General features: G+C 37.0%; 2 protein-coding genes across 3 annotated transcripts; both read left to right on the top strand.

The window, feature by feature from the left end:
- Positions 1 to 1,807: 1,807 nt before the first annotated feature.
- Positions 1,808 to 8,010, top strand: isg20 (interferon stimulated exonuclease gene). Of its 2 annotated transcripts, none has more exons than XM_062042703.1 (4): positions 1,808 to 1,963; positions 2,427 to 3,014; positions 3,089 to 3,289; positions 5,038 to 8,010. In XM_062042703.1, the coding sequence occupies exons 2-4, from the start codon at positions 2,460 to 2,462 to the stop codon at positions 5,263 to 5,265; spliced, it is 984 nt and encodes a 327-aa protein (XP_061898687.1). In that variant the 5' UTR covers positions 1,808 to 1,963; positions 2,427 to 2,459; the 3' UTR covers positions 5,266 to 8,010. The 2 variants fall into 2 exon arrangements, with proteins under 2 accessions (XP_061898687.1, XP_061898688.1); XM_062042704.1 differs by lacking the exon at positions 1,808 to 1,963 and adding an exon at positions 1,970 to 2,189 and having other exon boundaries at positions 5,038 to 5,522.
- Positions 8,011 to 9,874: 1,864 nt separating this feature from the next.
- Positions 9,875 to 22,558, top strand: LOC133646852 (retinaldehyde-binding protein 1-like). The gene is made up of 8 exons (XM_062042699.1): positions 9,875 to 9,969; positions 12,095 to 12,139; positions 16,580 to 16,708; positions 16,783 to 16,987; positions 19,604 to 19,782; positions 19,856 to 20,014; positions 22,207 to 22,317; positions 22,385 to 22,558. Exons 2-8 carry the CDS (start codon positions 12,128 to 12,130, stop codon positions 22,511 to 22,513), a joined length of 924 nt encoding a protein of 307 aa, XP_061898683.1. The 5' UTR covers positions 9,875 to 9,969; positions 12,095 to 12,127; the 3' UTR covers positions 22,514 to 22,558.
- Positions 22,559 to 24,799: the final 2,241 nt, after the last annotated feature.

Here is a 24,799-nt window from a genome sequence, read left to right as displayed (position 1 = left end):
TAAATAATTGAATAATAATAATAATGATGAATAACATATCCAAAACTACCTCACTCGATAAATAAGTTGCTAATGTTATGGTAAATGGTAAATGAGTCGTACTTGTATAGCGCTTTTCTACCTTTTTAAGGAACTCAAAGCGCTTTGACACTATTTTCCACATTCACCCATTCACACACACACATTCACACATTCACACACTGATGGCTGATGTTGTAGCCGGGGGGGTGTTTTATTCATGTATTTGTCCTTAAGGCCTACTGAAATGAATTGTTTTTATTTAAACGGGGATAGCAGATCCATTCTATGTGTCATACTTTCACATTTCGCGATATTGCCATATTTTTGCTGAAAGGATTTAGTAGAGAACGACGATAAAGATTGCAACTTTTGGTATCTGATAAAAAAAAAAGCCTTGCTCCTACCGGAAGTTGCGTGACATAGTCAGTTGATAGCCTCCTCATATTTTGCTATTGTTTTCAATGCAGCTAGAGCGATTCGGACTGAGAAAGCGACGATTACCCCATTAATTTGAGCGAGGATGAAAGATTTGTGGATGAGGAACGTTAGAGTTAAGGACTAGAATGCAGTGCAAGACATATCTTTTTTCGCTCTGACCGTAACTTAGGTACAAGCTGGCTCATTGGATTCCACACTCTCTCCTTTTTCTATTGTGGATCACGGATTTGTATTTTAAACCACCTCGGATACTATATCCTCTTGAAAATGAGAGTCGAGAACGCGATATAGACATTCACAGTGACTTTTATCTCCACGACAATACATCGACGAAACACTTTGGCTACGGAGCTAGCGTGATAGCATCGTGCTTAACTGCATATAGAAACAAAATAAATAAATCCCTGACTGGAAGGATAGACAGAAGATCAACAATACTATTAAACCAGGGACATGTAAATACACGGTTAATGCTTTCCAGCCTGGCGAAGCTTAAAAATGCTGTTGCTACGACGCCATTGAAGCTAACTTAGCTACGGAGCTAACGTGATAGCATCGTGCTTAACTGCATATAGAAACAAAATAAATAAATCCCTGACTGTTAGGATAGACAGAAGATCAACAATACTATTAAACCAGGGACATGTAAATACACGGTTAATGCTTTCCAGCTTGGCGAAGCTTAAAAATGCTGTTGCTAACGACGCCATTGAAGCTAACTTAGTATAACGGGACCTCACAGAGCTATGATAAAAACATTAGCGCTCCACCTACGCCAGCCAGCCCTCATCTGCTCATCAACACCCGTGCTCACCTGCGTTCCAGCGATCGACGGAAGGACGAAGGACTTCGCCACGATCATCCGTGCGGTCGGTGGCTAGCGTCGGCTAGCGCGTAGGCTATCCGAGTCAAAGTCTTCCTGGTTGTGTTGCTGTAGTCCGCCGCTAATACACCGATCCCACCTACAACTTTCTTCTTTGCAGTCTTCATTGTTCATTAAACAAATTGCAAAAGATTCACCAACACAGATGTCCAGAATACTGTGGAATTATGAGATGAAAACAGAGCTATTTTGTATTGTATTCAATGGGGTACCGATACTTCTGTTTCACTGGTTACGTCACGCGCATACGTCATCATCCAAAGACGTTTTCTACCGAAAGTTTAGCGGGAAATTTAAAATTGCACTTTATAAGTTAACCCGGCCGTATTGGCATGTGTTGCAATGTTAAGATTTCATCATTGATGTATAAACTATCAGACTGCGTGGTCGGTAGTAGTGGGTTTCAGTAGGGGAGTAGGCCTTTAATTTTACAGTACAGTAACGGTCCAGCTGCTGTAGCTCCACTCCGAGCCAGTAGGTGACATTGTCATCTTTAGTTGTTGAACACTTCCTGTTAGAAAACGACAAAGAAGCCAACGAGCCAATCAGGTTGAAGCTTACTGAAACCAGTTGCAGCCTGGTCTTTTTTCCTTCCACGTGCATCCGGTGAACGTGAGGAAGGTAACTCGTCTTGGATCTTCTTTCTTTTTATTCGTGTATTATTTGTCGTTTTGGAGCTTATAAAGTTACGATTTTGTCTGCGTGTTTAGTCGACGTGATAGTTTGGGTTTTTTGACGTGCTGTACGTCATGTTCTTCGGCCATAGCTTGAAAGACAGATTTTTGTTTCTCCGGAATAATACGTCAATTGTTATATAACGACTCCTTTAAGATTGTACTCTATTTAGGTAAATACAATATGGCATGTGTAAATAATTGTACACTATGTTAAATGGGTTAATGTGTTTTCCTGCATTTGTGTGTTTAAAAAAGAAGAGTATCCCTATAAATGCCCTAAAATGTTACAAAGAGCGGGCAGTATGGTGTCATATTGTTAAAAGACGCTGTCAGTATTGTCTTTGCTTGCTTTAAAAACATACTTTTTAATTTTGACACTTTCACTAATGTGTGTTTTCTCCCCACAGTATTAACACTGAGGATGTTTTTATCAACGGACAATGGCGGGTGTGTGGAAAAGGACTAAGGTGTCTTCATGTGGTCTTTTAAGCAACCACCGATATTTGTGCAAAAAGGCCATGATGTTTCGTGCCATGGACAGCACGAGAGTGTGCAAGAAACCCCAGCGGAAGCCGATAAATGACAACTTGAAGAGGAAAAGAACAGACAGCCGTTCTGAGCCACAGGACGCCGAAGTGTCCAACCATCAGAAGTGTCAAAATAAAAGCCCTGCCGCGCACGTAACTGAGAGTCCACAGGAAGTCTCTGTGCCGAGGGACACGTGGGAGATGGACAGCGGCTTCTCCGAGTCCAGCGCCAGGAGCTCGCCGAGTCCGACTGCTGTGGTGGCATTGGACTGCGAGATGGTGGGCACGGGACCCCACGGGCGCTTCAACGAGCTTGCCCGCTGCAGCATTCTAAATTACCACGGCGACGTCCTTTTCGATAAGTACGTGAAGCCGTGTCGCCCCGTCACCAACTTCAGGACACGCTGGAGCGGCATCCAGCGACACCATTTAAAAGACGCCATGCCCTTTGCTCAGGCCAAAGAGGAGGTGAGTTGAGGCCGACCGCCATTTTGTCAATGCAAAACACCAGCAAACCTTCCCTGACTTCTTCTATTGTCCAGATCCTGAGCATTCTTGAGGACAAAGTGGTGGTGGGACACGCTGTCTCCAACGACTTTGACGTGTTGGGCATCGTCCATCCAGCTCACATGGTCAGGGACACGGTGACCACGCGTTACCTCGCCTGTTTAGCCGGCTTTCCTCGCCCACGTGGCTCCTCCCTGAAGGTCATGGCCAATAAGCTCCTCAACAGACGCATCCAGGTGAGGACGCTCACACCCAAACACATAATGGAAGTAGTCGGTTAGTGAAATTATTACCCTACCAATTTAAGTCTATTTTTCCCCATGTTTAATCAACAGTATAACTATTTACTTAAACGGTCAATGGTCTGTATTTATGCAATACCCAATGCGCTTCACATTATACGTTACATTCACACACACATTCACACACCGATGGCGAATTTTAACTTAACATTAATTTTGTCTGAAATATTATGACTTATGAGACTTATTTCTTGTGTGTTTGTGTGTGTGTGTATTTTATTTTTCAATATTCTTCCAACTTAAGTCTTTCATATATGCCCTCTTTTTTTGTAATATTTACTTCACCTTTTTTTTGCTTAAAATATTATGGAAATGAGACTTCATCGTAAAATTGATTATACTTTTTGTAGTATTACCTATAAAAGACTTGGATTTTATTATATTAGTTTGTCACAAAATGACTACCGTACTTGCTCCATTCATATTTTTTCTTGTAAAATTTAAAAAAAACATTTAAAGACTATTTTAAATATATATATTAATTTGTGACAATATAACTGTCAATCATTAAATTTGTAATATTAATAAAATATTTTAAAATAATAATTTATTTTATATATAACATATATATGAGACTAAATTGTAATATTGATACTTTTTGTAGTATTAACATAGACTTTGACTATTATATTAGTTTGTCACAATGACTTTATATCATGTTATTTTTTTTCTTGTAATATTAAAAAATCTTTAAAAAGACTCTTTTAAATATATATATATATATATAGTAGTGTGTGACAATATTACTGTCAGTCATTAAATTTGTGATTTATTTTATTTAATATTAATATTTAATTTATTTGTCTCACTGACTTTATATCACATACATTTTTTTTAAAGACAATTTTTAATATACAATTTATATATTAGTTTGTCACATGACTTCATTTCACTTAATTTTTTTCTTGTAATATTAGACACTCTTTTTAAAAAAAAAAAAAAGACCGCTCCGCTCTAAATAAATATTTGATATTTGTCACAATATGACTGTCACTTTCCTTTTTTTCTTGTAATATCAGGAAAACACATTTTTAAATAAGACTTTTTTACATTTAGAATAGTTTGTCAAATGTATTTGGCAAATATATTTTATTTTTGTAAAATTAAGGAGAAAATAAGATTTAATTGTTACAATATTAAGACTTATTTTTTACAAAATTCTCTTTTTTTGTTTAACTCCCAGCTTCTAACCTTTTTTAATCCTTTTTTCTTAAGACATATAGACATAAGCTTACAACTCTTATAGGATTACAGTTTGGTTTCTAAAATCTTATGAATACTTTTTTAGATTTCTATTCCCTGTCTTGATATCAACAATACGACTCTATTCACCTACCTTTTTAACTCTTTTCTTGAACTTTAAGCAAGTGATGATTTCCCAAACTTTTTTTTAAACGCTAAATGTATTTACTTAAAAAAAAATTCAACTTTAGGCCAATTTTAATGTGACACAACTTTTAAACTTATTAAAATAGTAAGACTATTGCAACGCAGCTTTGTTGGCTTCAGCAGTCGCAATCAGTCCAAACGTATACAAGAAGTTTGCGGTTATAGCGCCACCTGTTGCTTCTGCATGTATTGGACATCCTCCTGCGAGTGCGACCGTAATGAATGAGGAAGGCTGAAGATGCACATTTTTCAAATCAATCTGACCACCTAATGGTTCCTGTCATGGCGTCCAGGTGGGGAAGAGAGGCCACTGCTCGGTGGAGGACGCCCGGGCCTCCTTGGACCTTTACAAGCTGGTGGAGGACAAGTGGGAGGGGCATCTGCAGAGCGTACAGAGGGGGGAAGACCACAACCGGCCCAACATGGCCGCTTCCATGGAGGAATTCATGCAGGACCAGTACTGGCCTCAACACCTGACTGCTGACTGCCAGGGGGCGGAGCTTGTTGGAGATGCAGACTAATGACTTTTGAAGCTCAGCGGCAAACGCATAATAAATTATTACTTGACTTGGATATGCGCTCGTTCGGTGCCTCTTTACCTTTGACCTCATCAGGACCAGATGACCGCACACAAACCGGAAGTGTTTTTGTCCACACAGCTGCTAGCAGTCTTCTTGATTGCTCATCTTCAATGCCTTCAATAAAAGACATGTCATCAATACATATATTTTCAATACAATACAATGTCAACAAATGTTGGCAGACATAAAAATGCTCACTTTCTTTGTCAGATTTGTTTACTTCCTTTTCAACTTTTCTTTTTCATTTGTATATTTTCCCCTCATAAAAACAATACTAAAAATACCAACACCCCCTCCTAATGCCACCAAAATTGTAATCTTGCATCTTTTGATTTCATGTAATGACTATTTGGGGAAAAACATGACTTCTCTCCTATATATGAGTTTTTTTGCCTAAAAGATATAAATATCAAGTCACTTGTCCTTTTTTTCAACTTATTAAATATTTTTGTAAACTGATATCTTAAATTGTCTTTGCCCCATTTAATAAAAAATAACCTTCAATATTTTAAAATATATGCAATATTAATGTTTTTGTTGTTGTAATACTAAAAAAAAGTATCTTGCCTTTATTCACTCAATTTTAAGATATTTTAACGCAAATGTAAAATCTTTTTTTTTCCAAAATGTGGCTTCACTATAATAGTTAACCTGTTAGAAAAAAATATTTCATACACATTACAGTCCCTCGCCACATTGTGTTCAAAATATTGCGGCTTCACCACATCGGGGATTGTTAAAAGCATATTCTAAAAATTGGTCTAAAGTATTTTCCAGCAAAAAAAAAGGCTGAATAAAATAAAAAATATATTAATATTACAGTAGTATTGGTCACTAGATTAGAGCAAACCAATCACAGCGCGTCGTTCAGTATGGTAGCCACTGATTGGCTCAGCCTCAGGCAACGTTACCATATTGGATTTAATGAGTGTAAAGGTGACTTTGGGGGTGTTATTTCATAGCTAGATGTATAAAAAATGTATTAAGATCATAAACATTTGTCAAAGCTCCAGCATAACAATATTTGATTTACTTTGTAGAAATTCATTCATCACAGTCATGTCCGGAACCAATTATCAGTAATCAATCAAAGTTTATTTATACAGCCCTAAATCACAAGTGTCTCAAAGGGCTGCACAAGCCACATCGACATCCTCGACTCAGATCCCACATCAGGGCAAGGAAAAACTCAACCCAATGGGATACAATGAGAAACCTTGGACCGCAGCTGAAGCCAGTATAGGCGTAATATGATCAAACTTTCTTGTTCTTGTCAAAAGTCTAGCAGCCACATTTTGTACCAAATGTAATCTTTTAATGCTAGACAAGGAGGCCCGGAAATATGTTACAGTAATCGAGATGAGACGTAACGAACGCATGAATAATGATCTCAGCGTCGCTGGTGGACAAAATGGAACGAATTTTAGTGATATTACGGAGATGAAAGAAGGCCGTTTTAGTAACACTCTTAATGTGTGACTCAAACGAGACGAGTTGGGTCGAAGATAATACCCAGATTCTTTACCGAGTCGCCTTGTGTAATTGTTTGGTTGTCAAATGTTAAGGTGGTATTATTAAATAGGTGTTGTCTAGTAATAAACGAGGGATGACTGTGTTTAACTTAAGTGTAGTAATTTTTAATCTAGCATTTTTACTATATACTCCTTTCACATTTTTAAGTATATGTACTATATGAGTATATAGTACATGTGTAGTATATGAATGTACAGTATTTACCAGACTTGGGCAAATTAAGGCCCGGGGGCCGCGCGTTAAGCTTTTCAATCTGGCCCGCCGGACCTTCCCAAATATTTGTTTTAGATCTTTAAGATGGAAACTAGCTGCCATTATGATGTTTAAATTACTGTACGTCTTGAACTATGCAAAGTATTTCAATGGTTGGAATCTGTGCTTTTGCATGATTGATTGAAACTTTTATTAGTGGATTGCACAGTCCCTCCCCCCCTGATTGTAAATAATATAAATAATTCAATGTGATTATCTTATGTGATGACTGTATTATGATGATAGTATATATGATAGTATATATCTGTATCATGAATCAATTTAAGTGGACCCCGACTTAAACAAGTTGAAAAACTTATTCGGGTGTTACCATTTAGTGGTCAATTGTACGGAATATGTACTTCACTGTGCAACCTACTAATAAAAGTCTCAATCAATCACTCAAAAGTACATATTCCGTACAATTGACCACTAAATGGCAACACCCGTGACCCGAATACGTTTTTCAACTTGTTTAAGTCGGGGTCCTTGTTAATCAATTCATGGTAAACTAGTTACTATGGTAATCTAAGTGATGAGCACCAAGCAGTGTGGGTGGGGAGCGTTTCCACAGAGTGTTTCCAGAGCGGCCAGCCTGAAATGCGGTTGTCGGGGACAGACGCTGAAGGAGATTTTTACAACAAAGTTCTAAAGCTTAGTGATATATCAGATGTATCAGATTGTAGGTGTTTTTTTTTTTATCCTTCCCATTCATATATCGCTGTGTTTTGTTGCATTTTTGTTGCGTTTCGCTTGATTGTAAAATATGTCCATTGGGGGGGTGTGACATTCATATGTTGTCAATATTCAGTGTTTTATCATTCATAGTTACTATTGTAAATCCCACATTCTTTATTTTCATGTACATCCTCATTCAGTAAAAACAATGTAAAATTCCAATCCGTTTTTTCAGGTCGTCTGTCATAACGTTTTTAGCATTAGTGTTCCTAAAAATCAGATGTACCGCACCCCAGACACAATTTTTTCTCTAAAGTTGGCCCCCAGAGTCAAAATAATTGCTCAGGCCTGTTATATACAGTTTGTCTTACTGTCGAATGGAAGTTTTATTAATCATATACTCTGTTTTGTGGGGTGTTGGTCTGACCTTTGACCCCTTTAACCAGAACACAGGGGTGTCATTGTTCCTAGGATCCGCACAACTTAACCACATAACTCGCTTTCTTTCTTGAGCAGATTTGTCAGATTATTTCTGCGCCGCCTGCCTGTGTGCTCGCCAGCTATCAGCACGGGAGGGTGGGTGCTAACGAGCTAAACTGACTCGCTTTTTTTTCAGCTGTGAAAATATTGAAGAGATGTCTCATCTCTGCTCATCTTTCATATCTCATTCAAAGGTCAAAGAACAAACCACCAGACAAGGGTCAAAGGTCACCACACTGTTCAACGGCCGAAGTGAAAGGTCAGATGGGTGATATCTTTTTTTTTTCAAATAAAAAAAAAACCAAATATAGTTGGTCATACACATGATGCATGCAGGCTCTGGAATTCAATACTGGGAAAAATAGCAATAATTTAAAAAATGAATCAATTTACGTGCACATTGATACATTTTGTCTAATTAAAATTAGTTTAAATGGTTATTTTACGAAATACTGCTAATTGGATTAAAACTCGTTGACGAAAAGCTGCGTCACATTAATTATTAGCAATATCATAATATCACAAAATAAATAAACGTAAGAGACTGTGGAATAAAAGCCTATAATATTTGCATTAATAAGAAATACACATTAAATAAAAATATTTTACTACTAACAGTACCATTATTTGACTACTATCATAGGTTAAAACAAATAGAGCCAAATTGATGGAAATCTGCATCACAATAATTACCATGAACAGAAATATAATGTATTTCTTATTTAAAAAAACGTTGACACTATTATAATTATTTGGTGCAATTTAGTACTTCAGAACTATTTCAGTTATTCATTAGTACAAATTAACATATGTCATCTAATTGTATCAGTTGTATTAGCTGAGATAGGCTCCAGCACCCCCCGCAACCCCAAAAGGTACAAGCGGTAGAAAATGGATGGATAATATGATTTTTATGTTAAATAAAAAAATTAAATACACCAACTAAACCAGTGGTACGTGTACTAAAAGGAAACACTTGATTGAAGTACATTATTTTATTTTCCTATATTCAAACTGTGTGTAGTGTTAAAGTGGCCAAACATTATAAATATACTTGTTAAATAAAACCTCTGCCTTGTTTTTAATGCATACTTCGGCCTACTACGCTACTGTACTTTAATGTTGGTCATTATTGTGGTACTTGGAGAGCCATTTTTTACAGAGGTGGTACTTGGTGGGAAAAGTTTGAGAACCACGTCATTTCATAACTAATATCTTGTAATATTTTTAAAGGCAGTTTTAATATGTTTTTAATAGCACCAATCATGTACTGTGTATATTGCATAGACTTTCTCAATACATTATTACTTTAAGTCACTAGTTAAACGTGCAAATTGATTATAAGTTGACATGCACTTTTACTAATGAGCCCTGTGGCCCCGCCCCTTCCACCAGCACATGTGCGCACGTTGCATATCACAGTTGTAAATCTTTGAGGAATGCCATCAAATCCCAAACAAGCAGCTCTTACCTAAAGGGTACCAACCCCCCCACCCCCACTCAACATCATTACATCACGACCTCTGCTTTAGCCCCGCCCCTTGCATCACAACCTCTCATGCAGACAGAAAATGGGGGGGAAAGAAAATACAATAATCTGTTGTGACGACATTAATCCCTGCACTACAAAAAGCTTGGTGCCGCTGGTCCTGCACACGGGCGCCCCACACTTTGCCGCCAGCGACTTGACGTCTCACACAGGTAGGCGTCTTTGGACCCTCACAAAGCCCCCTTCGTGCCGGTATTTTAGGTGCTAGACATGTGTTGGAACGCTAATATGGCAGAGCTGTATTTCACTGATTGTGTCGGGAGGGCGCCACCTGTGTCTAATTGTGTGTAGTACGCACTACTGGAATTAGTGACCATGAGCATGAGTCAGTAGTCTATTATTATGATTAACTATGCGCCTATTTGACCATAAATAAGCAGCTAAACATTGTTTGATTCGACTTGATAAAAACTGGCTTGTGTCCCATTTTGGGTCCTGACCCACAGTTTGGGGAACCATGCCTTTTTTGAAAAAATACATGATGCAAGCAAAAATGTATTTTTGCACTAATAATTCAACTCAAATATGCTTGTTATATAAACCATTTTAAGTGGGATTTAAATGAATTATTTCAATAGAAAACCCCTTTTTGTGGTGTTATATAATATAATCTTTAATCATGTAAATATTCATATAAAAAGTCACAGTTAAATCACAAAACAGTGTTAGAAAAACCCCTCAAAACAATCAAAAGCATATTTTAGTGTATTTAATCTTTTTAACTGTTTTTTTTAATGTATTGTATTTTAAGTTTTGCATTGGTGTTTTTAATAATTTTATGAATTGATTCCTTTAATCATGTAAATATTAATCATGTAAATAGTCATGTAAAAAGTCACAGTTAAATCACAAAACAGTGTTAGAAAAACTCCTCTCAAAAGAATCAAAAGCATATTTTAGTGTATTTAATCTTTTTAACTGTTTTTTTTAATGCATTGTATTTTAAGTTTTGCATTGGTGTTTTTAATAATTTTATGAATTGATTCCTTTAATCATCAAATTGCATTAAATAAAAATGGAATTAATATATTTTACTTCTTAAATTTTTTTGTCTGTAATATGTGTCCGTAATAATATACTGTGCACACTGCAAATGTATTTGATTCAAATTTGCTTTAAAATCGATTTAATTATTACAAATACGTTATTTTTTTAATTAGTAATTTCTAATAATAGTTGACTGGTTTCATTAATTTGGTTCTATTAAAAAAGTAAAATCAGTAATATTTCTTAAAGTACAATATATATTTTTTCATTATATACACACACGTAAGTGTATGCGTAATATTTTTAAATTTAAAAATATTTTTAAATTATATTTTTACAATTAAAAATATTGTTTTAATTTATTAATCAAAATTGTACATATATATATTTGTATTTTATTTACACATTTGTTTATTGAATTTTTTGACATATACAGTTGCCAGAAATATAATTAAATACATGTCAAATCTTCTCCCTCCGCCCCCAAAACAAGTAACCCACAAAAAATACATACAATTTTATATATTTTTAATAGGGCTGTCAAAATTAACATGTTAACTCATGTGATTATATACAAAAAGAATATTGCATTTATCATGAACGCACTTGGATTAATCATGCAATTTATCCATCCATCTTCTTCTGCTTATGCGAGGTCGGGTCGCGGGGGCAGCAGCCTAAGCAGGGAAGCCCAGACTTGCATTTTTTTAATGCATACAAAAATGAATAAACAAAAAAAAATACAGCTTGAAAGATCATTAGATAAAAGTTTTACCAAGGTTTTTGTAAATAAATGGCATGCAATCAAGTAAAAGGTGACATTCTGACAATAACATTGCATTTGTGTAAAAAAATATACAGGTGTTTTCCAAAGAAATTTTTAATTATGCAAGCAAGGATCCACCAGTGATTTATCATGATTAATCCAAATTCCAAAATGTGATCAATCTGATGAAACAAATCATTAGACATCCCTATTTTAAAAAAATATATATATTATTGCTTTTTTATGTTTTTATTTCAAATCAAAATTGTGTTTTTTGCCAATAGAATGCAGGAGAGTAAACCTTCCGTAGGCAACATTCAGGTTATCTGTTGTTGTTTTTTGGTTTAATCAGGTTTACATCACGCTGCTTATGAAAGAGTCGGGCTTAAATCTCTTGATAGATGATGCAGGAGCCATCCGCAGCTAAATTTAGCGTCACCAGGGAGGCACCCCAGTCACGGCAAAATGAGGTGGGATTATTGTGTCTGCTGTTAGTTTGAAACACTTTTGCTTTCTCCCTCCAGATCGTCCTGACCCACGCGTGAAGAGCAGCAGACATGGCTGTCGTCGTGAGTATCTTCTCCTCGCGCTACAAAGCGCCATTGTGAGGATGCGGCCTTTGGAGCTCTCGCTGTGCATTTTGGGCTTTACTGGACTCATGTGAGGCAGATTAGACCAACACTGAGGCCTTATTGATTCCTGCGGATTAGGATTCTTTTTTTTTTTTTTAGAGAAAGAAATGCACAATCAAGTCTTGTGAGCGACTTATAGTGACTCATGTGGGCTTTTGTGTCGCGCAACGTGTGTCCTGCTAGCATGGTCACGTTTGCAGCCTCCTTATAGTCACTTGTATTTTACAGCGGCAATATTTATGGTGATTATTGCACTGCAAAAAGTCAGTGTTCAAAAATAAGAAAAAACAAAACAAAAATTAGGGGTATTTTATTTGAACTAAGCAAAATTATCTGCCAATACAACGAGAAAATTCGGCTTGTCAAGACTTTCCAAAACAAGTAAAATTAGCTAACCTCAATGAACCCAAAAATACCTTAAATAAGTATATTCTCAATAATAACAAGTGCACTTTTCTTGGTAGGAAAAAAAAGGAGACATTTTTGCTCAATATGTTGAAAAATATTCTTAAATTAAGTAAATGCCAGTGCCATTATCTTGACATAATGATATGCACTCGGCATCATGATTTTTTTTTTTCATGCTTGAAGTAAGAAATTATTACTTTAAAAAAGTAGTTTTATACTTGTGAGTGTTGATGACACAGCTTTGCAACACTTGATATTCTAGTTTCAAGCATGTTTTACTCAATATAGGTCATAAAGTCTCAGCAACAAGCGGCAACAACTTACTGAGATCATTTAGGACCAAAACCCTTAAAACAGTAAAACACTCTAACATAAAATCTGCTTAGTGAGAAGAATTATCTTATCAGATAGAAAATAAGCAAATATCACCCTTATTTGAGATATTTAATCTTACTTAGATTTCAGTTTTTGCAGTGTGGCAATACCGCATTCCAAAAAAATCAAACAAAACCATCATGGTGCACCACGTCAACTGGCTAAGCATCCGCACAAATGTGTTTTGCTTTTTATTTGGCTTTTTTGTGGGTGAATCCACCACAAAAAGAATAGTATACCATTCAGGGTAAATAGGATACATGTGATGATAACGTCCATTAAAGACTATTTAACATACAAGTACGTGTTTCCGCCTCTAAAAGTTCTCTATGCAAATGTTGGCCTTTTTTGGGGGCTTTTTTGTGTGATGCTTCCACAGAAGTGGACAAATGTGATGATAACTGTCAGGTTCAAACACTGATGACATCTATTAAACAAGACAAGAAGCAAGGAATTAGAGACAGAATTCAATTTGGCTCAATTGAGGATAAACGTCTGGACTGTACTCTTTGCACAGAGCCACCACGCGCTGACGAAAGATTGTACGCCTCTTTTATTTGGACTTTCCCTGATTACATGGCAACAGCTGTTTCTAAAGGGACGGGGGTCGTAAACAGCCATCACCTTTGGTTACAAAACAGTTCAAAGAAAAGGTGCCTGGAGGTGGGGTCAGGCCCTGCCTCCTCTCCGCTTTGTAGATCTCGGGTCAAGACAAAATCTTCCTGTGGATTACAATACATCAAAGAAACCCGACACCTTCATGTCGCTTCCCATCCTACGCAGTGGAGTTTTACAAGCCTTTTGCTTGGTAGGATCAAAGACAGCTTTTGTCCTCTCGCCTGGAACTCATGGCAACACAAAGTTTTGTGATAACTTAGATACAATTATTCTGACAATAACCACAGAGGAAAATACCATATCTTCCTTTTATCCTAGAATGCCTGAGAGGTACAATTGAACATACTTGTTTTCTTTAACACTAAAAACAATTAATGTATCAAAACATCAAAGATTTTTTAACGTAGTTGATTTTAATAACAAGGACACATGTGATGATAACCATAGAACCAAAAATGGATAGTCCGGCACATCAGTACAATGTCACATCCGAATCGCGATTCTTATTCATACCAATTTTAAATATATTAATAATTTTAAAAAATGTATCCAAAAAATATAAATTTTTAATTATATTAATTATATTTTTTGATAAGAATACATTTAAAAAAACATGTTTTTAGGCCACCTACATGCAACCTGTTTTGAGAAAATTTAATTATAACTATTATACCAAATAACTGGTTCGAATTGAGAATCGATTCTGAAACGAATCGTCACTCCAGGAATCGGAATCGGATCGAATCGTTAGGTGCCCAAAGATTCACAGCCTTTATGTCAACAATTCTAACACTACAAATGTCCCAGAATCCCTGAGAGGTACAATATAGCTTAGGGGAGAGTGGGGTAAGACGAGTCAGTGGGTAGGTCTACCCGCCGCTTGTATCTCGGTAACTGTGCACATGATTTGTCAGAGGACCATACCTTTAGGAACCATTTCTGTGATGCAGAGAAGAATATGGCCGAAGAGATAAGTATGTTTTTACACACAAAACTTGTTTTTAGCTTGTCAAAGTAAATTCTGTGCATATCAGGTAAAATGACTGTTAGGCCAAAGCAAATGTATCCAGTTCTAAAATGATATATTATACATGTCGGTATTTGTTAATGTATAAAACCATGCGAATCACTTCAATAGGTATTAACCTAAATTTCTAAACTAGCCACACGTGTACGTTTCATCGCGAAATTTGGTCAACCATTTGTAAGTAGATATTGTGCATAAAGATATTTAGTTTGTTTTGTATTGAAATTTCTGACTTTGTGATGTATTTTGTATTTGTGGTCTTGTTTTTGTCAAAGAGTAACACTGGGCGATCAGAGCTCCTTAAATACATGTAGTGCTGAATTTGACCAGAAGAGGGCTATAATGCTACATTGTGATGAGTCGCATACATGTACATTGTGTGCAGTGTTTGATGTACTGTAGATGTTGTTTATTTTCCATAAACATACGTAGTTTTGTGAATGTATGAACACTAAACCTTCTATTTTATTTATGTAAAATATACAGTTGACATAATGTCAAATACACAATGGATGCTATACTTTTGTAATGTTTATTTTATGTTTATATTTTCAGTCTTACAAACCGAAATGAAGGAAGAAGTTTATAGAAATAAAACTGAGGAAATAATATAATTCAAAAGAAGGAACATCAATCCCCAACATAAATTCTGGAGCTTCTGTTTCTTCATGCTGTTAACTATCTGTCGAGCTGCACACGCTCGAAATGAGTAGCGGGGGCAGACTAGTGCATTTATTGACCGTGCAGTGTGGAAGCTGGTATGTTTACTTTGTAATTAAGTAAACTAAGTCTCAGGAATATAACCTACGGAGGCACTTGACAATAAATCTGTATCCCGGCCCTCGAACCCTTGGACTCTTGAAACTGCGGCCCTCTTCATTATATAGTTGAATAGCCCTGTTATATGTTAACGTTGTAGAAAAGGTATCGTGCTGAGAACCTACAAAGTGTAAAGACAAATATTCACATCCAACCCTGCTGGACCAACTGAAATGACACCCTCACCAAAAATCTGCAGCCCAGAAAACAAACTTGTGGAGAGAAGAATCCTGACAGTTGGAATATTGAATAGTGTTCAATGGTTTTCTAACTAGTGGTTCAGAACTCAGTACCTGTCCATGCACTAACTCTCGAATAGTTCAGCTCTAAATAAGCATTCTACAACCCATGAAAAACACCTTAATCCGATCGTGCTCGGTTTTTTAAAAGTCGGACTAACACACCTGGATTATGCGATTGGAGACCAGATCTCTCGAGAGGGTGTCAAGCCTGAAGGGACCCTTCGTATCACACATGCGATCAAAGAACATTTAGCGTACATGTGTAAGCCGCATGGTTTAGTCCCTGTTTCTTGCTCAGCCCGGGACTCGAACTCGGGTCGTGGTTCATAAGAGACCAGCGTGCTAGCTACCGAGCTAAAAACCATTAGTGCTTTTAAGGTTGTCCGGGAGTTAGGTTTACCAACGTACACACTGGCTGGCCTCCGTTACAGATGGACTCGCAAACATCGCAAATATGCGTGTTTCGTCAAGAGCAACACATGCTTTAATGTCGGACTCAAGGAGTTCCCAATTGGACTAGAAAAAGTTGCTCGATTTGTTGATAGTCGCTTTTTTTGAAAAATAAGTATCTGAATATGCACTAAATCTAGCACCAAAGTCGCTAAGTGGGCAACACGTATGCCTCCTGCTATGTCTTCTTACTCCAGAGAAAGTCCAGGTGCCTATGAGGTGTTAAAAAGTGGACCCATACAGCCACCTGCTGTACAGAGTTGTAACGACAAGCCACACCCAGACAGTCCCATTATAATGTGTTTATAAGCAAAGGTGAACAAGTAAGGGAGAATCTAATTGTGGCGGTCCAAACAAAATTGACGCTTCCCGCCACAATTATATGGATGTACGGGAAATAATTTAGCGAGGTGCTTATGTTGCCCCCTACGTCCTCAGAGTGGAACTTACCGCATGGTGTCGGAGGAGGAGCAGGCTCTCCGGGCCAAGCTGGAGCGCCTCACCGTCAAGGACCACGGTCCAGTGTTCGGACCCAGCCCCAGCCTGCCAGACCACACCCGGCAGAAGGTCCAGTCGAAAAGGCCAAACCCCTTTTTGTTACTTCGAAGCAACGCTCACGCGTCTCAAATGTCTCCCGGCAGGCTAAAGACGAGCTGAACGAGACGGACGAGAAGCGCGTGTCGGCGGTGAAGGAGCTGCGAGACATCATGAAGGAGAAGGCGGACGCAGGGGACGAGCTGGCCAAGGGGGTGCAGGACACTTTTGGGGAGAAACCCGACAGCATGCTGGTCCGCTTTATCCGGGCCAGGAAGTACGACGTGCCCAGAGCCTATGATCTCTTGAAGGGTACGTCCTCCAATCACATAGAGGGAGGTACTGCACCCTCTGGACCAATCACCTGTCAATCAGACAACCTTGACTGGGTTAGCCTAATGTATATGTTTTTTTTAAATAGAGACAATTCGATGTATGTGTTTTCGTAAACAACAAAATGTAACCCTGAAAATGATTAAACGTACATATTTTCGCAAGCGGCCACAAAAAGACGATTAAACGTACATACTTAATAGAATACAATTTGATGTGTGTTTTTCGTAAATATCAGAAACAATTTAAAGTACATGTTTTTGTAAACGACAAAGACAATTTAACACGTAAGATGATTAAATGTACATATTTTCGCAAGCGGCCAAGACGATTTAACGTACATACTTAATAGAACGTATATTTTTCGTAAATATCAGAAACAAGTGAACGTACGTTTTTTTGTAAACACCAAAGACAATTTAACACGTAAAATGATTAAACGTACATTTTTTCGTAAGCAGCCGAGGCGATTTAACGTACATACTTTTAAAGAACATAAAAGACAATTTAATGAATATTTTTTGTAAATACCAGAAAAAGATTAACAAAAGTGATTTCGTAAACACCAAATGCAATTTTAACGCATAAGATGATTAAATGTACATATTTTCGTAAGTGGCCAAGACGATTTAACGTACATACTTTCATAAACATAGAAAACAATTTAACGTATATGTATTTTGTAAAGACCAGAAACAATTTAACGTACATGTTTTCAGAAACAACAAAAACAAGTTAACACGTAAGGTGATGAAAAGTAAATTTTTTAATTTGCAGCTAAGACTATTTAAAGTACATACTTTCATAAACATTGAAGACAATTTAATGTATGTTTTTTGTATATGTAAATAAATGATAAATGGGTTATACTTGTATAGCGCTTTTCTACCTTCAAGGTACTCAAAGCGCTTTGACAGTATTTCCACATTCACCCATTCACACACACATTCACACACTGATGGCGGGAGCTGCCATGCAAGGCGCTACCAGCACCCATCAGGAGCAAGGGTGAAGTGTCTTGCCCAAGGACACAACAGACGTGACTAGGATGGTAGAAGGTGGGGATTGAACCCCAGTAACCAGCAACCCTCCGATTGCTGGCACGGCCACTCTACCATCTTCGCCACGCCGCCCCTATGTCAGAAACTATTTAACGTACGTGTTTCAACACGTAAGATCATTAAATGCACATATATCCGTAAGCGGCTAAGATGATTTATCGTACATACTTTCAAGAACAAAGATGACAATTTAAAGTTTGTTTGGCATACATATCAAAATCTATTTAATATACGTCTTTTCCTAAACAACAAAGACAATTTAACACGTAAAATGTGCCTATTTTTGTAAGCTTCCAAAATGATTTAACGTACATACTTTCATAAACATCGAAGACAATTTAACATATATTTTATTTTGTAAATGTCAGAAACAATTTAACGTACGTGTTTTTGTAAACGCCAAAGACAATTTAACTTGTAAAATGATTAAATGTGCATATTTTGTTAAGCGGTAAAGGCAATTTAACATACATACTTTCGTAAACATTGAAGACAATTTAATGTAGGATTTTTTTGTAAATGTCAGAAACAATTTAACATATGTTTTTCGTAAACAACAAAGACAATTTACCACAGAAGATTAAATGTACATATTTCTGCAAGCGACCAAGACAATTTAATGTACATAAATTCATAAATATAGATTTATTTAATGTGTATGTTTTTCGTAAATATCAGCAACAATTTAACGTACATGTTTTCGTACACACCAAAGACAACTCAACACGTAAGGTGATGAAAAGTACATATTTTCGTAAGCAGTTAAAACAATTTAGAGTACGTACTTTCATAAAGATTGAAGCCAATTTAACGTATATGTTTTTCGTAAATTTCAGAAACAATTGAACATACTTTTTTCGTAAACATCTAAAACACTTATACTTACGTGCTTTCATTAGCATTGTAGGCAATTTAACACACTTGTCTTCGTAAACATCCAAGACGTTTCAACATACATGCTTTCAGAAACATGGAAGATTGTGTTTTCCTAAACATGGCAGACAATTTAACGTACATGTTTTCGTAAAGATAAAAGACCATTTTTACACATATTTGTTTTCTTAAACAATAAAAACAGTTGAACTCATGTTTTTCGTGAACACTGAAGGCAATTTACAGTATTTATTTTAATTCTGAAATGTTCTTGTTTTCAAGTTAACATATGTGTTTTTGTGAACCAAACTATTTTTTTTTTGCACATACTTGTTTTTTCAAAACAATATAAATAATGTAACATCCTTTTTTTGTGAATATTGAGGGCAATTAAACGCACATGTTCTCATAAAAAACCTCCAAGTCTATTTAACATACTCGTTTTCGTTATAAAAACGTATTGTTTTCACTTTAACGTCGTAAACATAAAATACAATTTTACACCTACTTGTTTTCTTAAACAATAAAAAAAATTACGTACTTTTTTTCGTGAACATTCAAGACATTTTAACATTCATGTTATTAAATTCCCTTTTTTTAAATCTAGCCCAAGTGTTTTTAATGTGCGGTTGTGAGAAGGTCACCTTGTGTCCTTCCAAAGGTTACGTGCGCTTCAGGAAGGAGTACCCCGAGCTCTTCGAGAACTTGACTCCAGAGGCCGTACGCAGCACCATCGAGGCCGGCTACCCCGGCATCCTGCAGAGCCGAGACAAGTACGGCCGCGTGGTTCTGCTCTTCAACATCGAGAACTGGGACTACGAGGAGATCACCTTCGACGAGGTGCCGGGACACGTCCGTACGTTCAAACTCGATCCACGCGAACCATCTTCAAGACCTTTTTGCTTCTTTGTAGATTCTGCGGGCCTACTGTGTCATCCTGGAGAAACTTCTGGAGAACGAGGAGACTCAGATCAATGGCTTCTGCATCATTGAGAACTTCAAGGGCTTCACCATGCAGCAGGCGTCCGGCATCAAACCCACGGAGCTCAAGAAGATGGTGGACATGCTGCAGGTTTGCATGCAATTAAAAAAATCTAAAAGAATATACAGTTATGTATTAAATAACGATTTAAAAAAAGTAAATCATGTTTTTTTTCTAGTATCTACAATTACGTTTGCTCATAATTACAATTAAAATGAACTGCTTTTATTTTGTAATTTTCTAAATTTTGCTGTTAGGCCCACAGCAATCACATTTAAATGTGGGAAAATGTTTTGAAAATATTACAGCATTAGTTCAGATTTTTTTATTTATTTTGTAAAATTGTACAATTTTGTAAATTGTAAAATTAGTCCATATCTGTTAGAAAAATGTGCAATTGCCTGTGCTCACAAGTACCATTAACAACTTTATTTTTTTTAAAATTACATTTAATTATTAGTATGGAGTTTTGAGGGTTTTGGGAAAATGCTAAAAAAAAAAGGTTGATAAGGTATAAGCTGGTATTTTAAGATAACACACTGTCAATAAAATGTTGTAAAAATATTCAAAAATCATGTCCATTTTTAAACATATATATATAAAAAATGATGCTTTAATGTTATTGTGCTAAATTATGTTTAGTATGATTATTTTTCTGTGACCAATACACCTAATATTTATATACCGGTAACAATAAATTGTAATTAGCAGTGTGCAAAACAAAACTTCTTCATACTAAGTCAGGACGGCAAATTCACAACAACTCACGATTTGGTTTCGATTCTTAGGGTGACGATTCGATTCAGAATTGATTCTCAATTCAAACTGATTTTCGCAATTTGTAATTTGGTATAGAAATGATAATATTAGCCTTTCAAAACAGGTCACAGGTTACAAGCTCCTCTTGACTGCTGATGTGTAAGCACAGCGAGTAAGTGCGGAGATGGCCAAAAAACATATTTTTTAAAAAAGTTTCTTAAAATTTTTTTCGGATCGAAATAAATACAAATCGCGATTCAGTTTTTTTTATTTTTTGGTTCTCTTTTTGGGGGGTGGGTTTCATGTATGTATGTATGTGTATGTTTGTATACATATATGCGTGACCTTGGTTTTATTTATTTTTCATAACACTTAACTGTATTTGTGTATGTTGTGTATATATATCCTTTTTTTTTTCTTCCACTAATTGTTAAGATTAGTCTTATTGAAATGTGTCTTGTTGTTGTCTCCTTCCCCCTGTTTTTTGTGGTGTTTTGTGGGCATTTGCATTCAATGTATACTGCTGTATACCATATTTTTCGGAGTATAAGTCGCTCCGGAGTATAAGTCGCACCGGACGAAAATGCATAATAAAGAAGGAGAAAAACATATATAACTATAACATATATAACATGCTATACGTTTACCAAACAATCTGTCACTCCTAATCGCTAAATCCCATGGAATCTTATACGTCTAGAGGAGGGGGGGGGGGTTACCCACATATGCGGTCTTCTCCAAGGTTTCTCATAGTCATTCACATTGACGTCCCACTGGGGTGAGTTTTCCTTGCCCGTATGTGGGCTCTGTACCGAGGATGTCGTTGTGGCTTGTACAGCCCTTTGAGACACTTGTGATTTAGGGCTATATAAATAAACCACACATGCCTGTGTGGAGTTTGCATGTTCTCCCCGTGACTGCGTGGGTTCCCTCCGGGTACTCCGGCTTCCTCCCACCTCCAAAGACATGCACCTGGGGATAGGTTGATTGGCAACACTAAATTGGCCCTAGTGTGTGAATGGGAGTGTGAATGTTGTCTGTCTATCTGTGTTGGCCCTGCGATGAGGTGGCGACTTGTCCAGGGTGTACCCCGCCTTCTGCCCGATTGTAGCTGAGATAGGCTCCAGCGCCCCCCGCGACCCCAAAGGGAATAAGCGGTAGAAAATGGATGGATGGATGGATGATTGATTGATAGTCTCTTACGTGAATGAGCTAAATAATATTATTTGATATTTTACGGTAATGTGTTAATAATTTCACACATAAGTCGCTCCTGAGTATAAGTCGCACCCCCGGCCAAACTATGAAAAAAACTGCTACTTATAGTCCGAAAAGTACGGTATGCGTTGTAAAAATTGAAAATCCTAAATAAATTAAATGAATAAATGAAGAAATCGCGATTCAGATATGAATCGATTTTCTTGAGCATCGCTGATTTTAACATTTTGTAGCGCAAGCACGATACTAAACATATTGTCAAATGAACGCTTCTCTGATGGTGTTTACGCCTTCTGTCCCACCAGGACTCGTTCCCGGCTCGTTTCAAAGCGGTGCACTTCATCCACCAGCCGTGGTACTTCACCACCACCTACAACGTGGTCAAGCCCCTCATGAAGAGCAAGCTGTTGGAGAGGGTAAAGTCCCACTGAGCGCGTGCACTGACGTCCCCGCACTAACCCACCCCCGTCCTCTCTCCCGCAGGTCTTTGTGCACGGGGACGAGCTGGAAAACTACTACAAGGAGTTCGACGCCGACATTCTTCCCTCAGAGTTTGACGGAAAGGCGGCCAAATACGACGGCAAAGCCACGGCGGCCAAGCTGTTCGACTAAACGCTTCTTTTTGTTCAGAGTCCCATTAAAACTCCATAGACTGCTGAGAGTGTGAGCGAGGATGACTTCTTTTTCTTCTTTTTTTTTTGGGGGGGGGGGGGTCCTGACAAAGACTTAAGCGCCTTTTGACTAACTGGACCTTGTATTGTACCAACACTGCGTTGAGGCCACTTTATCAGTTAACGGGTGTCCAAAGAGTGGCACAGGGACCATTCACAGTCCGCACCCTGATCTTTATTGGCCTGTGCCATCAGCGACACAAAAACGAAAGCATAACCCTCACCCGAAAACATCAGGAAGCATAATTTGGGTCAAAATACCACACAAATCTGTGGTATGCAGGTTCCATCTAGTTGTAGGCCAAATAATCCCCTAATTAAGTGTTACTGTTCAAACTGTGTGTAATGTTACAGTGGCCAAAAATATTAAATACACTTGTTAAATAAAACCTCTGCCCTGTTTTTAATGAATACCTAGGCCTACTATGCTACTGTTGGTCATTAAAAGTGTTTTCTGAAGTGGTACTTTTTGAGAACCACCGGCTTAGAGCATGTTGACATACTTTAATTGGTTTGAGCCGGCTCAATAAGCTTTAAGGTTAAGTTTGGACCCCCTCCATTCTAGTTCTGGCATTTTAAGGAGCCTGATTTGCATGACCACAAAAAAATTGGACCACTGGCCAAGTTTTCGCTACTTCCGTGGTTTAGCTTAGAACACGTGCCTCGCACTCGCAAGTATATGAGAATTCAATATGGATCAATTTGAACAAATCTTTGGTTATTTTTTATGACTATTAAATAAATAAAGTCTGTGGTATTCCCAAGGACCACTAGATTAAGCGCGTGTACTAATAGTGATACAAAAATCCATCCATCCATCCATTTTCTACCGCTTATCCCTTTCGGGGTCGCGGGGGGTGCTGGAGCCTATCTCAGCTACAATCGGGCGGAAAGCGGGGTACACCCTGGACAAGTCACCACCTAAAAATCAGTAATTTATAATATCATCCATTCCTTTATCATCAATAAATGTCATATTTGGTCTTGGGCTTTTTCTGGACCCCTTAAGACCACCTACCCCCTCTATACAGTCTATTATTTTGTGGTGAAAGTGTTCAATAAGTGCCTGCTTGTGTCTGTTCTTCTACAGTTCTTCACTGCAATACTCTCAATATTACAGTTACCCATTGTGCTACCTGTTGTACAATAAAATGTACCTGTTAAAAAAAACCAAACAAGATGTTGCTTTTACCCGATTGGTCCAAATCGCACCGGAAACGCAGACTGGCCAATCACATAGCAGCATAACACAGACCCCGCCTATATATTAATGGCGGTCGATTCAGTTCAATATTATTGAAATTATTGCTATTTCAAAATGGTTTAACTGTGTCCTCTACAAGTGACAGGCCTAAACAAGATAAGTTGGAGATAAACATTGTCATTGTTTAAACAAAAAAAAAAAATACGACGCAGGGTTACGAATGTTACTTACGCAAGCTCTGGGAAGCTGGATAAAGTCCCTCAAGGATAAAACTTCAGCTCAAAGGTAAGCAATACGACTGTAAAATGTTAAATAAAGTCTTGTTTTGGTAAACCTGTGGAGCTAATCGCTAACGGAAAAAATAGCTCGAACGTTAACTATACTGTGACTTAAACTGGATTTGTGACGTTCGCGAACGAGTCGAGTATTTTGAACGACTCTTATAAGTGAACGATGGGCATCAGTTCCCAGTTTTGAGCCGTACGTTTGGGAGCCGGTTTTTAAGCACATGCAAATTTAGCGTCGGCTATATTGCCCACTCTGCACTTGCCTGCCACCCGACCGGCAACTGGACTAGAAAATGAGTCTGACTTGAAGGAAAATTAACAGAATGGTTATGGTGTCAGTTTATTTCGAACATGCATAAAGTGTGATGCATTGCACGTTTGGATGAACCCTTAAAAAAAAAAGTATTTTAATGTATGTATATATATATATATATATATATATATATATATATATATATATATATATATATATATATATATATATATATATATATATATATATATGTGTATTTATATATATATTTTTTAAAGTATGTATTTTTTACTTTTTTTAAATTGATTTATTTTATTTTAGTTTAAGTGTACACACACCAGGTATGGTAGTATAATTTTGTACTCACATTTTATTAGGTCCTAATTTTTACTGTAGTCTTATTTATACATTTTATATCCATCAATGCATTTTAATCTTTCTTATTGGGTATGTTTTCTTTATTATTAAAATCCTACACATTGT

The sequence above is a fragment of the Entelurus aequoreus genome, linkage group LG03 (genome assembly GCF_033978785.1).
Source record: "Entelurus aequoreus isolate RoL-2023_Sb linkage group LG03, RoL_Eaeq_v1.1, whole genome shotgun sequence".
Classification (NCBI taxonomy): domain Eukaryota; kingdom Metazoa; phylum Chordata; class Actinopteri; order Syngnathiformes; family Syngnathidae; genus Entelurus; species Entelurus aequoreus.
This window is presented reverse-complemented; position numbering and strand designations above follow the sequence as displayed.

Bases quoted from the DNA above. Each gene is read 5' to 3' on its own strand.
- LOC133646852 (XM_062042699.1), top strand. The intron at 16,988-19,603 runs GTACGTCCTCCA...GTCCTTCCAAAG, and splicing joins AGCCTATGATCTCTTGAAGG to GTTACGTGCGCTTCAGGAAG. The intron at 19,783-19,855 runs GTGCCGGGACAC...GCTTCTTTGTAG, and splicing joins AGGAGATCACCTTCGACGAG to ATTCTGCGGGCCTACTGTGT.
- isg20 (XM_062042703.1), top strand. From the start codon at position 2,460: ATGGCGGGTGTGTGGAAAAGGACTAAGGTGTCTTCATGTGGTCTTTTA. The intron at 3,015-3,088 runs GTGAGTTGAGGC...TCTATTGTCCAG, and splicing joins TTGCTCAGGCCAAAGAGGAG to ATCCTGAGCATTCTTGAGGA. The intron at 3,290-5,037 runs GTGAGGACGCTC...CATGGCGTCCAG, and splicing joins TCCTCAACAGACGCATCCAG to GTGGGGAAGAGAGGCCACTG.